Genomic DNA, 16,464 nt, shown 5'->3' on the forward strand with positions numbered 1-16,464 from the left:
GAAGTTTATAAAAGCTTAGATGTGCACGCTTTGCCCCATGAAGGGACTTGAGAGAAAAAAAAACCTGGGTCTTATAGCAGTGAGAGACACATTGAGTAAAAGTAGACAAAAGTGGCTACATTTTGATGTACAAACTGTATAATTAGTGTAAAGACTGTGGACATAAGACATAAGAAGAGTTTGGAAAGTTAAGACAGCTGACAGAAACACAAGAATAAAGAACCTTAAAATTTAATATAGATCTCAGATATTTTTCTACTTCAGACATGCAATTAAAACTGAGCTTTTGTTTTTTTCTAGGAACAAGCTGATGCCAGTTACTCTGAAAATGTCCAAATCCAATAAAAAAAACACACACACATACACACATAGAGACAAAGAGAAGACTGTGTTTCTCTTCTGTGAAGTAATAAGAAGATGAAAAACATTTTTGTGGCTAGAAGAGGCTCCAGCGTGGAAGTCCAGGAGGGCTGCAACACAAACATGCCCTCAAGATAAACAGTCCCAGTTTGACGTGGAAAAGGATATTGGATGTCAGAGATGATATTACTTCACTTTGTTATTTCAGTTCAAGAAATACCAGCCATCTGCCAATTAAATGTGTGGACAGGCAGGCGGGAAATAACTGGTTGTTCCACTCATGTGAAGGAAAACACCCCCTCTGCTCCATGGAGAGACAGAGAGGAGGTTCCTCTGTACACCTGGACTTGAAGATGGAAAAGACTCCCTGAAATATCCTCTGGACTTGATAACATGTTGTGTTCTTTTGTTAATTCACTTAACAAAAAGCACACTCTGCAGAATGATTATGGCTGGTATGAGATTCTTCAAACGTGATCACCGTGAGCAAAAACACCACGGTTTCACAGTGCTAATACTTAAAAATGTATGATCTAATTGCTTTTATTTAATAAAATTAGATAGACATGCTAACTCTTGTTGCAAACCCTTGTTTCGTAACATTACCTTTGAAAAGAGTGACTCCCGGTACACAAGCCTCGGCCGTCTCTGTTTTCTGCTGCCAGAAACATTTCAAACAGCCAACCTCATCTTTTTTAATAAGTGGGAGCAGTTTATGGGTATTGTCAGCCATCGCACACAGCTGACTGACAGCTCGCAGCAACAGGTGGAAGAGGGGGGCCTTCTGCTCTGCGCTACATCCAACCAGAAACAGGCTCACAGTGTTTCTGGTATCGTATTAAAATAAATTCAAACCACAGGTACATGACAAAAAAAAAAAATTGTGGTTTTGAAACTGGGAACCAGTCCACGCCTAGTAAGCATGAGCATGTGAGCTTGAGAGTTCAGAAGCTAAATATAGCTTGTTTACATATATATATAACTTCAGGAAATAAAATCATAAAATTTGCCCAAAGTTTGAGTGATGAATGCCAAAAGAAATATTGGGAAATTAATTGAATAAAAATAACTAATAATGACAACATAAAGCATTAAAAAAACAACTCATTTTATAAGAAAAACTCAAATAGGGCAGAGATTCATTTAAATGCTCATTACTAGTGATGGGCAGTGACTTTCTTGTATTGAAAGTCCAGTTAAAATGGGCAAATTCAACCATCACAGCCATTTAGTTATTTATTTATTTATTTTTTACAAACCAAGCTGTTTCCTAACAGTGCTTTCCCCACCCTCTTCGAGAAAAAAAGTAAAGACAAACAACTCGAAAGCCTCGCCAGTGTCTTTCTGCTGTTGCTGTTTATTAGGATTATAAAATGGACAGTCAGCTGTACGGACAGAATATGTGCATCTCCCTCCATGTTGATCCATCAGAACAAGGGAAATGAAAGGAAATAAAAGATCCCCCCGGATTAGCAGCAGGACACATCTCTATTTTATGAGAGGGTTTTCAGCTGCAGGACCTGGGGTGAGTAAGGCAACTTTTAATTCAACATTTTATAGCAAAATCATGAAGCAGGCAAACAGTCCTAAATGTCAAGGAGACAGCTCAGATCAGAGCTCGTTAAGATGCTTTTTTCTGCTTTTTAACCTGTTTTAAAAAGAAGCCAGCAGCTTCTTTCATTTAATGACCACAGATTTTGTAGATGTTTGCCTAGAGGAGTCCCTATGTTATCTCTGATCTGCATAACGATGCAAAGTTTAATTTTAGTCACAATAAATGGTGATTTTCTTCCTCCCCGAGTTTGTTTTTGATCATTTTTGTCAATCCACAGGCGCATCCACCTTTAAGCAAGCAAGCGCCGTTGTTGTAACACCACCACTGATTGGACAAGAGTTCTCATTTATCTGCAGAGGCTTCTGATTGGTCGATGTTGGGGGGCATGACACTGCGTCGTTTTTCCAGGCAGTGGATGACAGATTAATGTTCAAGAAAAGAACGGGCAAAAAGAGGAAAGCTGGCCCCCTTAGTATTGTTACATTATGTGTTAAATAAAGGTTCATTTTCTTCATGTTTTGTTCTGGTTTATTTAGTAGTTTCTTTGCACATCTGGTATATTTCTCCTGTCAGCTGAGTGGATTCTACCAACCAAAGAGAAGGCAAAGACAATCAATTCATTTCAAATCTCCAGTCAACATGTTTTTATTCACATCTATTTTACAAGATTACTCACTTCAGGTTTACCGCCTTGGGAGATAGTTCCTTGGTTAAATGAATTCTCCATCTGATTTCCTGAAAACTCTCCCAGTCCTTCCAAAAAGCCAACAATTCTCACAAATTGTCCTCAAAATCTGCAGATTTTGGACTCTTCAAACAGCCTCCCAGCCTTGTTCCAAACGGCAGGAAAATGCATTTCTGATGTTCTACATTTAAAAAATTGAACCCCCTTGGTCAAGCTTTGCCCAGTGGATGATCAGCCCCATATTTCCTCTGAATAGCTCCCTGCTCCTGAAACCTTTGAACCCCCTATGACAGTTGTGCCACAATAATTAGCTCTGTGTGAAGAAATAAGCATGCGCTGTGGGAAGTATGAGTATACGAATATTTGAAGAAAAATCAAATAATTACCAGACCACGTTTTTTTGCTTAAAATGCACATCAATACTTTTTACCTTGAGTTATTTTGCTCTGACATGTCTGTGCCATAGAGCATCAGGCATCAGGTGCACACTGTTAGTAAATCTGGTACTCGACGTTTTTTAGCCCAAATAAAACGCTGCTCATTACTTACAAGGTTTGTGTTGTGGCAAGCAGTTTTAAGTGCAATTTTATCAAATGTAGAAAAATAATAAACAACCCGTCCTATCCCTGCTACAAACCTTTCTTTATCGCTGTTCATGCTGAGAGATGTTGAAGAGGAATAAAAAGCTGAACTTACAGTTTGTTTTACACTCGTCGGATGCTTTATCTTGCACTGTGCAGATATAGCCTCATATCTTATCTTATATTTTCTTCTCCGTAAGCCTTTAATTAATCTTTAAGTTTGCTCCAAGCTCAAGTCAAAAGTTTGAACTGAAGTGCAGAGACAAATCCCAAGTGAAGACGACCAAATCAGAGTCCTGGACTTTGCTGTTCAAATACTAAACTAATATTCTTTTAAGTCTTCAGAAACTGTCTACACTCTCCTTGTAAAAATATGCATATGTTTTTTGGATACAGTGAACTCTAAAGCCAACACATTTTGAATGTGAGTCCACTGTTTTTTTTTTTTTGGTGGGTAAGTGCCCTAATTTTTACAGAGAACAAAACACATCAGGAAATGGCTCGAACAAAGCTGATTTCTCAACAGTACAGAGGGTACAATCAACAAGTCATGCACCAGCTTTAGATCCAAACACAGTTACATAACACCCATAAGAGCCACCTGATTTCAAATATCGGTTAAGCTGAAAGCGGTATTATTTATAACATAGTAACAAACTGTAAAATAAAAAAACTCCAAATATGAGCAGAGTTCAATTTTGACAAGAACCTCAACCTGAAAGCAGGTCAGGGTTTTATCTATGAAAACCTGAGGTTTTTTTTTTTTTTTTAATTACAGAGTCCAACATGCTTGCTTTTAAAAGCATAGTGTTCATGACAATCTGAATAGCGACAAGCTTTTACAACCCCTACGCCCTTCTTAAAATGTTCTCCTCAGATTCGCATTGACCTCAGGTCTGACTCAGATCACTTCTAAAAAGCCGTAAATCCAGATAAAACTGAAAAAGAATCACAGCTGCACAGACGCCTCTTCTCTTCCGACAGCTTCTGGTAATCTTCTCCTCGACTTCAAAGAACTCTAGTAGTTTGTGCAAACATGTTTTTCACAATCAGATGGATTTGAGGAACCTCTGCAGACGTTTACCATCTAAACCAAGTCGATTTGTGCGCTTAGGATGAGCGATTTCAAAAGCGACTGAAATGTTAGTCTCTTTGCGTCTCCGAGACCTCCAATATGGCCGACACACGGTTTGAGCTATAAATGCGACACAGGAACAACGGCAGGATGTTTCCCTTGCAGAACAGGGAGCAAGGTTGTACCCAGCTGACCGTGAGATTATTATAAAAGTTAGTTAAATAAACGTGGAGAAAGAAACTGGGGCAAAAGAGTACCATTCTGCTTCTTTTTAACTAACAACTCGTGCAATATTTTCTCATAATTAAATGTTGCTTATAAATTAAAAATGTATAAGCAACAATTGTGAACAGCTGTCAACTACCATCTGTGTTTGTTTACCTTTGGAAATGGCTAAAGTGGATGAAAATAGGTCAAACAGGGTGACGTCCGTGAAAGAGCACCGACAAATCTGACGTCTTGGCACATACTTACGCTCATATTTGTTGAGCAAAGTCATACGGTGGGTTTCTAAAACAATCTAAACTGAAATAATAGAGTCATAATCATATCACAGTCACTCTCTTTTCTTTCGCGTTTAGCAGCAGGTTCACTTTTTGAATTCCACCTTAAACGTCTTTTCCCACAACCTACGTCTGTCCGATTTCGCCCCATTAGCTAGCCTGCACCGACTACGGCCAGACTAATGCGGGTCGGTCATGTGACTCAGGCTTCCACGTGGTTTTCAGCAAATAAATCCATGTTTACATGGAGTGCGGACCCGCATTTCAGAATTGCTTGTCAGCATATTTGGAAAACTATTGGAGCAAACGCTTCTAAAACTGCACCATTGGACACAGTTCAGGATTACCTTTTTTTCCCCGTTTGATTTCACGCACTGCAATGAGCAGCTTTAATGTGAATATTAGCTTTCAAAACTGGTTCTGGTAGAAGTAGAAGCACCTACTACAAAGCATCTCCTGTATGTCAGCTTACAAATGTATTTGCATATGGCCTATGGGTTTTACAGAAGTGCTGGTAAACATAATAACTTTGCCAAAAAAAAAAAAAAATCATTACACAGTAATAACCAAACAGCAGGACGTGTGAGTCAGAGACTGACTGAGCTGGTGTTTGAATTTCATACGCAGCAGTAAATGAAAGCAGTCAGGTCAGTGGAGAGTCAGACACACCTCATTTAAAGCCATTGTGCTCCCGCAGTAATTATCTCCGCCAGTGTCGGAGAATTAAAGGCAGCAGCCATGTTAAGCTGCACGGCAACTCCAACTACAGGTGACCGCGCGGAGCAGACAGACACAGGGCAGTAATATTTTAAGCTGCTTACTTAATGAAGTAACTGGCCCCTTCGTCTGTAAAGCCTTCCTCCCATCCCCGAGGTAGGTCTGAAATAAAGTGAACAAACACAACCACAACAAAACAGTTTAAAGTTGTGCTGGCCTGGCTGCGAAACTAAAGTAAACAAAAAAGCCAACAACAGGTGAAAGTGCTCCGCGGAGCTAGCTTAGCTCGCTCACCTGAGCGGATCATGTGTCCGGAGTTCACGGGCTCGCCGGAGCGGGGATGGAGCCAGGTGGTGCTCCGCGTCTCATCGCTGCGGCGCCGACGGAAAGCAGGGAGAGAAGAAACACCTGTTACGTCTCCGAGGCTTAGAAGGGAGGAAAACAACCAAAGGAAAAAAAATAACAAAAAACACGTCGACACACTCCGCTAACTCCGGTTAAACCGGGAGAAACGGCGCTCTCGGTATCCCACTCACTTGACGAAGAAGACCCTGCCGTCCCCGCGGACCCCGTAGGACCAGCGTTCGGGTAAGGCGTCCCGTCCGAGGGGCGCCGCCATGATCCGCCTGCTTCACCTCCGAGCCGCCGCTCCGTGGAGCCTCCGGGGAGCTGAGCTCTGCCAGGGCCGGGGCTGCCTTCGGGGACTCACAGCCAGTCCGTACATCCCATAATCGATGCGCGAACCAGCAACAACAAAAAAAGGAAAAACGAAAACACGGCCACCAGTCCTTGCTCAGCGCACAAACTGCGTCGGGGACGAAGTTAAGACAACATACCTCACACTGGGTGAAAATAAAACACCCTCTGAGCAAATACGACGGGAAATGTATTATTAGTGTTAATTACGGGCCACTGGCTCTGACTGAAGACGTTTATTGGTGCTTTATAAGGACTTGGAGTGGGTGACACTTTAAATGCGGGGGGTTTTAATATATATATTCTGTTAAATGTGAAATTCTTTTTAATCACACATTAACAACAGGGCAGTTAGTCTTAAAGGAATAGGTCTGCCATTTTGAAGTGGGGTTCTGTGAAAAGTTTGTGAACAATAAATATCTCACCTGTTGCAAATTGTTCTTTGTAGGGCCTTAGTTTGTAAAAAAAAAAAAAAAAAAAACAGTTTAGGTTCAGCAGCACTGATGAGCTAACAGCAGGTCTGAGTGCAGCTAAGACCAAAGTGGATTGTTGTTGTAACAACAATCCACAGCTTCAGCCGCAAAAAGCTTCATAGCGTTTTCGGCGTGCGAACTCTATTTTATAAACTTTTTATAAACAGGACTTTTAAAATTTTGTCATATTTCTGCTGGAACAACGGCGTAATGCAAAACTGACAGCAGTGTATAGATTTAGAAAATGGTGTTTGTATGAACTTCTATGAAAGTTTGAAGATTAGAGTTCTCTAAGGTGGAAAAATTTACTCTGGAAGTGGGTCCACTCGTGCTAACAATAGCTAGTCTGAGAGGGACCTACCGTGTTTTTCGGATTATAAGGCGCACTGAAATGCTTTCAATTTTCTCAAATAAACGACAGTGCGCCTTATAATCCGGAGCGCCTTATATATGTAAGAAGTCATAATGTTTTAGTACAACTTTGGTAAACTACAAAGCTGCACCGCTTGCAGCATTAAGGCTCAGTTCTAGTCACGCTTTGTAGCGTTTCTCAGGGCGCGGCGCGCAGATATGAGCAGGCGCTGTATTTGTTTATACTTGACGCTTACGTCAGTGCAGTATCCCTCCGTGAGTTTTGAATCGTTTGATTATCTTTGTGATCTCTCATAGAGGGATCATATAAATGCTGATACAGGCGAACCAGCTCCGCTAGAGCAGTGAAATCATCCTTTTTGAATAAAACGCAGCGTGCGCAGTGTGCGCGAAGTTACAAGAATTGGGAGGTGCACAACGATGCACCTTATAGTTCAGTGCGCTTTATATATGACAAAAGTTTGACAATGAACCATTCACTGACAGTGCGTCTTATAATCCAGTGTCCCCCTATAGTTCGGAAAATACAGTACTTCCAAAGTGGCTTTTGCCATCTTCAAACACCTCCAGTCTTCAAAGTTTTATAGCCGTTCATGCAAACGCCATCACCACTGCCTTCAATTTTGCATTTAAGTTGTTAATTTGGCAGACATATTGTGAAATCCCTGCTGGCATTAACAGCTGCACCTCGCTGTTGTTGCTATTTGTGTGAGTAAATAACCAAAAATAAATGTATGTAAATGACTAATCTACAGCAGTGCAAAAGTTTATTAAGTTGCATAAATCGCTACAAAATGTTAAACATTTCAGTTGTTTTAAGAAGAAATCAATCCACGTTGGTCTCGGCTGTTTTCAGACAAGTTGTTAGCTCATCAGTCCGATTAGACACAAACTTCATTTCTCTAAAACAGCTTCATTAAAACAGATATATTCTTCAGCCCTTTTACAACCTCAAAAGGGTCTAACTGTCTCTTTAATAACCTTGTTCCATCTTGGTGCTTAAGAGTGTAAGACATTGAGCATACAGTCAGAATATATTAAAAGACCCTTCTAACATTTACTGTATATGATTAATTTTGTTGCTATCAGTTTGATTGTATTCATAATTACAGCAGTATTTACTGAAATGTTTTGAATGTATTAGAACCAGATATTTTCACCAAAACAGAACCAAGTGCCTCCCTTCAGTGTTTTACTACGTTGTAATGTGTGAAATGGAGCATAAAATGTGCTGGATTTGAGCTACTTGGGATAATTGCCACTGTGGCGATCAGATCATTTAAGGGTAGGAAAGGTTATTAGCTACACCAAAGACTTAATTCAACAAATTATGGACCTTAAGTAATGTCTGGTTTTAAATTCTCAGCACACAGCTGATTCTTATTAGTTAGCCTGTTGTTGGAAAAATGTATTTAGAGTTGGTGTTCACAGCAGAGCATTGCTGTTGTAAATAAACAGTGCTACAAACAGGCTCAAATGTATGTACTGTGCATACATTCACCATCCAGTGGTGCTGAAGGGTAAAGTATGGTTTTTGACTTTACATGGTTAGTGACCATGATTGACTGCAGCTGGTAGTGTCATGATTTGGGTTATTTGTGTTCATTTCTTGTTCTTTATTTGATTTTCCATGTGATCCTTGTGTCAAGTAGGTTCATTGTGTTTTCATGTTATTATTTATACTTGTGTAGTTTTGCTCCTTGTGTTTCCTGTTTTAGATGATGGTATTGTCTTGTTTCTTGTGTTGCCTGTGCCACTATCCACCTGCCCTCAGCTCAGTAGTTTTCCAGTCAGTCTTCCACACTCACCTCACCTGTTCCCCATCATCTCCCAGCTGTCGCTCATCCTCCGCTCACCCACAGTCTGTGGTCATTTCCTCTCTGCTGGTTCATTGCTTTCTGTTTTCGGTTCTCATGCCACGGTCAGGTCAGTTCCTTGTGTCTCCTCACAATCATTCATGCAAGTGTCTTGTTGTTAGTTTGTCAGTCAGCCTTTTTGTTTTGGTTAAATAAATCAGTTTTAGTTTTTTGAAAGATGAGTCTGCGCTCTGGGTTCATTTCCCTCGCTTCTGATAGGTAGTTTCTTTCTGCCAGCATAAAACAGATTTCTTTGACAGCCCGCATTGGACTGACACTTTTAGGTCAGGTACGGTAAATACCCATTGAGCATTTTTTAGTTGAAAAGACCTCTAAATGTCCTCTAAAAGTTGCATAAACAGTTTGACTAAAGACTAGCTTAATTTGGTCTAATAGTTGGAATTTAGTAGATGCCTAAAATTAGATTTTGACATTGAATAGTTGTCTACAATAACCAAGAATGAAGGAATCACTTCTGCCTTTAAGGATTTCTCCTTAAAGGTTTTGTCAATACATTAAATTAAGTGACGTACCTCTACAGTTTTGCATGACACCATTTGTTTAGTTTGTTCTTGATTACCCAACCAAACATCTGTGTTGCTTCCTTGAATGTATGTGTGCGGAGCAGAGACCGTGTATTTGCAGATGGTGTTGAAACTGCAACTGTATCGGTCCGCTGGAATGTGAGCAAACCTCTGGACTGACTAGGCGTGCTGATGAGGTGGACTGATACATTTGCAGTTTCAGCACCATCAGCAAGTAGCTTGATGGTCTACGCTCAGCACACATACATTATCATAGTAACACACATTGTTTGGATTTTAAAACAGCAATAAGCTAAACAAATGGTGTCAAGCAAAATTGTACAGATTTAATATTAGCTCATGTAGCATTCTTTCCCTGTGGTGTCTTTTTTTTGTCCTGTTATGACATTTCAGGCATACCATATAGAGAAGATGGCTGCCCAACCTTTTTGTAACCTGTTTGTATGACCTTCAACCATCAGAATTGTTTGTGAATCGGTGTGTGAAGGTGTGTGTGTGTGTGAGATGGGGGATGGGGGGTAAGTGTATGTGTAACAGAAAGACTAACTGTACATATAAAAAAAGCTTAAAAAAAAGGTGTGTTCATGTTATGTGGGTGTATATGTGTGAGTATATCACCTGGAGATGCACAGTTAAAAGAGTGCTGTGAACAGCAGAAGGTCCATCATCTACAGCACCCAGGAGCAGAAAGGACAGGAGGATCCAGCCCCAGAGGGCAGCAGCAGTCCCAGGCAAACAGACACTGGGCTCCACCCCAAGGCAGCTGCGCGTACGCACAGAGGTAGGTCGCCAGCAAAGCCCCCCTAACCCATTCATGCCACCACCTCCTGCCATGCAGGCCAAACCTGGGACCCAACCCTTCCAACGGCCCGGTGCCCACACCAGCCACCGGCAGAGAAACTGCCCAGCACTAAGCAGGAGAGGCCCCCCTCAGAGCCCCCAACACACCGGGCAGGCACCAGTCCACTGCGGCAGACGAAACCCAGAAGGACCAAGGTGAAAGGTCTGTCATTTTTAAAAAAAAATTGTTTTATAAGCATGAAAAACCATAAACAAAATGGTGCTCATTTGACTAGCCATTAGCCTGGCCTGGAGGAAGACTCTTGCCTGTGTTCTATGACTGATGGGCTAAAAAGGTGTTAAGTATTGATCACTTTTTGACAGAACATCACTTCAAAAATCATCAGACCATGCTTTAAAGTTTACCCAGAAATGTTCAGGTCTGAAAAAGGGCTACAACTAAACTCAGTGTTGACATCTAATTCTCAGCAGGTGGAAACCTTATAATGTTGCAGCTCCTAGAGGTCACTTTTTGTCGTATCGCTATGTTAACTTACAAGACCATTGGCAGTCATTTCTGAAATGTTTCCTCAGTAAAAGAAATAACCTGACACAAGGTGTAGAGGAGAGAAAGTTCTTTTATTTGTTACATGAAAGATGTAGAAACCACAAGAAACAATATTATATCTTTAAAATAAAATAGAATTGTTCATTCTATCCATCACAATTACCATCACGTAAGTGAGTATTGTGTCATTGGTCCCCCCGCATGTCAGTCAGAGCGAAATGTTTACTTCCAGTAAACATGCTATTGTTGACTGTCCTCGGTGGCTCATTAAGATAAATAAAAGCCTCCATCAGCTGTCAGGCACACTTTGTTCTGAATCACTCATCAGGCCCTCAGAGCTCACTGGAGTTTCTTTTTTTTTTCCAAAGCAAACTCCACCAGACGTGCAGTGGCACGCTCATAACATGCTTACAAAAACATCCTGTCATGCTTTCAATGAAACCCTGTTATTTAGAAATCCACACCTGGAACAAAAACACTTCACTCGAGTTGGTCTGCAGCTTCGCAGCTGCTGAGAACCTCCTCACTGAAAACAGTCATTTTGAAGAAGCGCAGAAGGCAGCGTGCAGGACAAAAAAAAGGCTTCGCTGACGTTCGCTGCAGAGTGCTTCTCATTCGCCAGACTCCGGGGGAGGAGGATTCCTGAGCTGAGCTCATCAATAGTTTATATGAACCGGAGACTGAGCAGATATATGAAAATTAAAAGATGCAGTTATGAGCCGACAGAGGTTTGCCCTCCAAACTCTGGCTGTTTTATAATTGTCAGCTGACTGGGTTGGTTTAACAGTGTGTAAACCAAACATTGACTGGTTGTACATTAACTGCAGGCAGCTGATAATGTGGGACTGTGTTTGACATTTGAGTAACTAACTAACTACGTACTAACACATTCAACTTAACTCTGTGATGAAGAACAAAGATTCACACCAGAATTGCTGACATGCCTGTAACTTGTTGAGACTGATGTTTAATGTAATGGTCCACCTTATTGTTTGTCTGTACTTGTAGCAAAGTATTTTGCGAACCAGTGAAAAGATTTTAGCGAAACTCGCAATAAGTAATCACTGAATGCACATCTACAACTGATTAACTTTTGGAGTCAGCCGCATTGGAGATGGTCGCCACACCTAAACAACCTTGACAAACACAAAATGAGATTTGTCCAGATTCTCAGAATTTTTTGATGATATTATGGACTGTAGAGGATGAAATCCCGTACAACGAGAATCATTGTTCTTAAACGGTTGGACTATTTGCTCATGCAGTTGTTCACAAAGTGGTGAACCTCGCTCCATCCCTGCTTGAGATGCTCCTTTTATTCTAAATCATGACACTGTCCACCTGTGGAATGATACAAACAGGTGTTTTATGAGCATTCCTCAACTCTCCCAGTCTTTTGTTGCCCCTGTCCCAGCTTTTATTGAACGTGTTGCAGGCATCAAATTCAAAATGAGTGAACATTTGCAAAAATACAATAAAGTTCATCCATTTAAACATTAAATATCTTGTCTTTGTAGTGTATTTAATTGAATATAGGTTGAAAAGCATCATCTTATTCTGTTTATATTTATGTTTTATACAACGCCCCAACTTCATTAGAATAGGGGTCGTATTTTTTAAATATTGCATGAGAGGTTTGAGCGAAACGGTTGTAACTCCGTCCCTTCTCATCAGAAAATAATTTCAGTTCAAAACTCTGCCATGAAAGACAGCGGGTGATATCCTTTCCCTCAAATGTCTTTAAGGACTACGATACCATTGTGGGGGAAAATCAGCACTATACCATTTTCAGAATAAAATAAACTTTGTCTTGAGCAGCATAGCAAGGATTGTGACAGCTCAAATGAACAGAAAACAATTTTAATATTTTCAAGTGGTCCAAACAGAGACAAGACCTGAACCCAGTTCACAGTTTCTGGAGGAAACTGGGAACCAGAGTAAAGATAAAATCCTAGACATCAAACCCCCCAAAGATCACAGAAGAAGAAGAAGTCCACAGACAGCTTGTTAGTAATAAGAACCTCTAGTTTACTTTAAGTACTAATAAATGCCCATTATAGGACAACGCTATGCAGAATTTTCAACAAGGTGGGGTTTTTTTGGTCAAAAAAGTTCAAAAATAATAAAAAAGACATGACTTAAATCTATATTCTGGCGTAATCTTACAGTCTTTCTGTCTTAAATGTTATTTCCAGCCTGATGAATTTCGTTAATTTAAAAAAATCCACTAAAGATCAAAATCTGATTTGTATACATCTGGACTTCAAAGTGTCTACAGGTTGTTGTGGTGCCACCAAGTGGACAGAAATATGAACAGACATGCAGCTTCAATATGTGATTATACTACTCTGTTACTAATACGATTGTCCAGTTGGATCCATGTTTGCTGATTTTTAAATTACAGTTACTATTGAATACTTAATTTTAGAAATAGTCAAAAGAAAAATAGTAATTTTTCTAAGTCTTATAATTAAAACAGCTGTTTATTTTAATCTAGTAGTATTGTAATTACTTTATTCAGAGTGGGGTTTTTTAGCTTTTCAAAAATGTAATTGTATTTGTGTAGAAGTTAGCCAATCTGATGTCAGTTGGTCATAAAAGGGCATCCTGAACGCACTCACAGTCACATGCTGCAGTATTTTAGTATATTTATTAAAGAGATATTATGGCTGGTCTGGTAAAGTCTCCCATTCTCCTTTTTTTACTGTTCAACTGCTTTATATCTTCTCACAAATAGAAGAGCCATAAAATCCCTTTGTTTTGTTCTTCCTGAGGGGCCTTCAAAAACAGAAAGAGAGGGTACAAAATACACGCACAGAAGACATCAAATGTGATTATATATGCATGTGCATGACTGTAATCAGTGTTATTGATAGCTGAAATCACTCAGCACTCAGGTTATATCAACGCCCAACTCATGAACTAAACAGCCATAGGTCTTTGTTTCTGTGTAATCTTCTCCTTCTGCACATGATTGTCAATGCGCAAAAACAAAACATACATTTGCTCTCTGATTGTCACATTCACTCCCACAATAACCTCATTTCCAGGATTAGAGCTGGCTCCAATGTTTTGACATTCATTTGTCATTTAATGCATGTTATACAATTTCCTAGCATGCTGCATTTTATTTTCCTTGGACGTCTTTGTTGTCTCTTGTTCAGTAATTTGTTGCTGCTTTCAAACAAGCTGTAAGTTATGTAAACATGTGGGTGAATTTTTTTTAATTCTTTTTGTGTTTGACCACAGGAAGATTTTTTTTTTTTTTAAAGCAGACAGTCACCAGTTGATATCTTTATTGGTTTGTGCCTGTTGCTCTGTGTGTAAATCAAGCTGCAGAAAAACAACAACCACTTGGAGAGCCATTATCTTACTGAGGCTGTGTGTTTGTGTGTGTAGCTGCTGAAGGACATAAGAGAAAGCAAAGATGACAAACACACTGAAACAAGAGATATGGACCGGGTTCAGGACGGGGATTTTAGCCCCCCTCCCTACCAACCTCAGCAAACATTAAGGATCTCTGTCCACACACAGCTGTCATTGCCAGTAAGGTACAAAAATGCAGATGTACTGTATGTTAAAGAGGAAAAAAAAGCTGTTTCTGCAGTATTTATGGGCAAATTTGAATGGAGGTGAAGCAATATCATTGATGAAGATGTTAAACTGCAGGGCAGCTTGATGAATTTGCATGTAGTTATGAACATTATTAAAACCTTAACAAATTTGTTAGGATTTCTTTTACCCCTCCTTTTTCTCCTAGGTGGAGCTGTCGGATGGCTAAATCTCTGCTCTGTACTTCCTGCTGCCAAAATCCTCTTCCAGCCATCTCGCCTGCAGTCAATTTCCTCTACAGGTATTTAAGATCAGCTCATAATCAGATGCCTGACTGTGCTGTCACCTTGGTGAGCACAGCGGTCACACCCTAGTCCTTATGTTTACTCTTTAGATTCCTTGCGACTTTAAAACTTTACTTGTTCAAATGTTTTACCTGTCCACTTCTATCCCTAGTGTGAAGATGACTGGACAGACACTCAGCGCTCTGTGCCTCATGTTACCTGCTGCCCTGGATCTCTGCTGTGAACAGTCCCTTGTTTCTGATCAAAAATACTCACCTTCTACTTACTTGCCTGCCCACTCTCCTCCACAACCATCTTCTTTTTTCCTTGGACTCCTGGATCCTTGTTCTCCCTCCTCTCCTGGAAAGATACAGAAAACAAATCTCTACAATACTGGAAATTTAATCAATTTTCAAAGAATAATAGTCATCTCCTCTCTTGTGACTGTGCCTCAAGACCATTATCATCCACTTCTGTTATATTTGTAAATATTGTAAATAAAACTAGACTTTTCCTCTTTGTTTGTTCTGAGTCAGTAACTTGAATCTATTTGTTTCCCACTGTTATGACAAGATTTAAAAAGGGTCTTATTTTTGGAACCTCTCCGTTAATTACAATAAAAAGGGTTGATTATAGTGAGCTGAAATGAAAAGAACTGTAATCTGAATGCTATTTTTTGTATGTGTTATACTAATAACGCACACAAGATGGCAGGCTCAGACAGTTTCATTCTGGTGTCTCCTCCTAAAAAACTTGTTAGAAGTTGGGGTAGGATCCAAATGCAGGAGCAGGATTCATTATTTGGACCAGGAATCTAAAGTCAGCTTACAATATGTTGCAAAAAATAAAAGCAAGGCTGACAAAACTGTAAGATTCCTTCAAAAAATGGTCCAATCTAGTTTATTTATTTAGCACCAATTCACAACAAAAGTTGTGCGCGTTATTTTGTAGTTAACCCTGCAAAAATGCTAGCATAAATTATATGAAATTCTTTGCAGTCAAATTAAGTTCAGATTTAAATTACCTACAGTCAATTCAGTTCAGTTATATTACAATACTATCACATTCAGTGTTAGTAAGTTAAATCTGTTTATCTTTGGAAATCAGCAAACTATATCAAATCTTCAGTTTGATGCAACCCCTCATTCGGAGCAAGCACAGGGCAGAGGGCCACAGAGGAAGTGAACAACTCCCTTTGTACAAGAAGAAGACTTCAGCAAAACCAGAACCACGATGGGCAGCCATCTGCTTTAACCATATACAGTATATAGTAGATGTACTTCCAGGCCACTGACGTCTTGGGAAACTTCAGTGCAGCAGAAATATTTTGAAGCCACCTTCAAATTTCTCTTTATCTTTTATCTCCCTTCCTCTTCCTCTTGTTGTTCTGTGTAACTGAGGCTTTGGAGAATGTGTTTGACAGTCCTCTTAGCTACACTGTGTCAACATCTATTGGTAACAGCAGCAACAACCTCCTGTAGTTTCAGTGGAATGCTTCAAATTGCATAAACACAGCTGAGCCATACTCACTTCAGGCACTCTTCTAACTGATATGAATTACGCCAGGCCACTATGACCTGGGATGTATTTTATATAATTTCTTAATGCTAGAATGTTTTACCACAACTGAGCCAAGTGGTAAAGGTAACACATCATCTAATGTCAGTTTTAGAAAATACACACTGACTGCATCTATAGTTTTTCTTATAAAATTAAAATCCATTAATTGGGCATTTTTGATTCCCTTGTTGATTTTATGAGCTCTGCAAAATTGAAAAATAAACTATAACCTTTAATATGATTTTTAGTCTATAATTTATAATGTTTTCATGTAAAGCTTGAGGTCTCACAGCAAGCCTGGA

The 16,464-nt window shown here is 39.8% G+C and overlaps 1 protein-coding gene across 7 annotated transcripts in view; it reads right to left on the reverse strand.

Moving 5' to 3' along the window:
• Positions 1-6,471, reverse strand: part of LOC108245729 (pleckstrin homology domain-containing family A member 7) — a 165,729-nt gene extending 159,258 nt beyond the window's left edge. For 3 of the 7 annotated variants that reach the window (XM_017432861.3, XM_017432863.3, XM_017432862.3), the window contains exons 1-3: positions 6,013-6,470; positions 5,771-5,847; positions 5,581-5,638 (exon numbers count right to left, since the gene is read on the reverse strand). In XM_017432861.3, the coding sequence (XP_017288350.1) occupies positions 5,581-5,638; positions 5,771-5,847; positions 6,013-6,095 (218 nt within the window). In that variant the 5' untranslated portion in view covers positions 6,096-6,470. Of the gene's footprint in view, positions 1-5,580; positions 5,639-5,770; positions 5,848-6,012 lie in introns of all 7 variants that reach the window. The other 4 variants (XM_017432872.3, XM_017432868.3, XM_017432859.3 and 1 more) reach the window with 3 other exon arrangements.
• Between the last annotated feature and the right edge of the window lie 9,993 nt (positions 6,472-16,464).

Source organism: Kryptolebias marmoratus, linkage group LG11 (assembly GCF_001649575.2).
Source record: "Kryptolebias marmoratus isolate JLee-2015 linkage group LG11, ASM164957v2, whole genome shotgun sequence".
In the NCBI taxonomy this organism is placed as follows: Eukaryota; Metazoa; Chordata; class Actinopteri; order Cyprinodontiformes; family Rivulidae; genus Kryptolebias; species Kryptolebias marmoratus.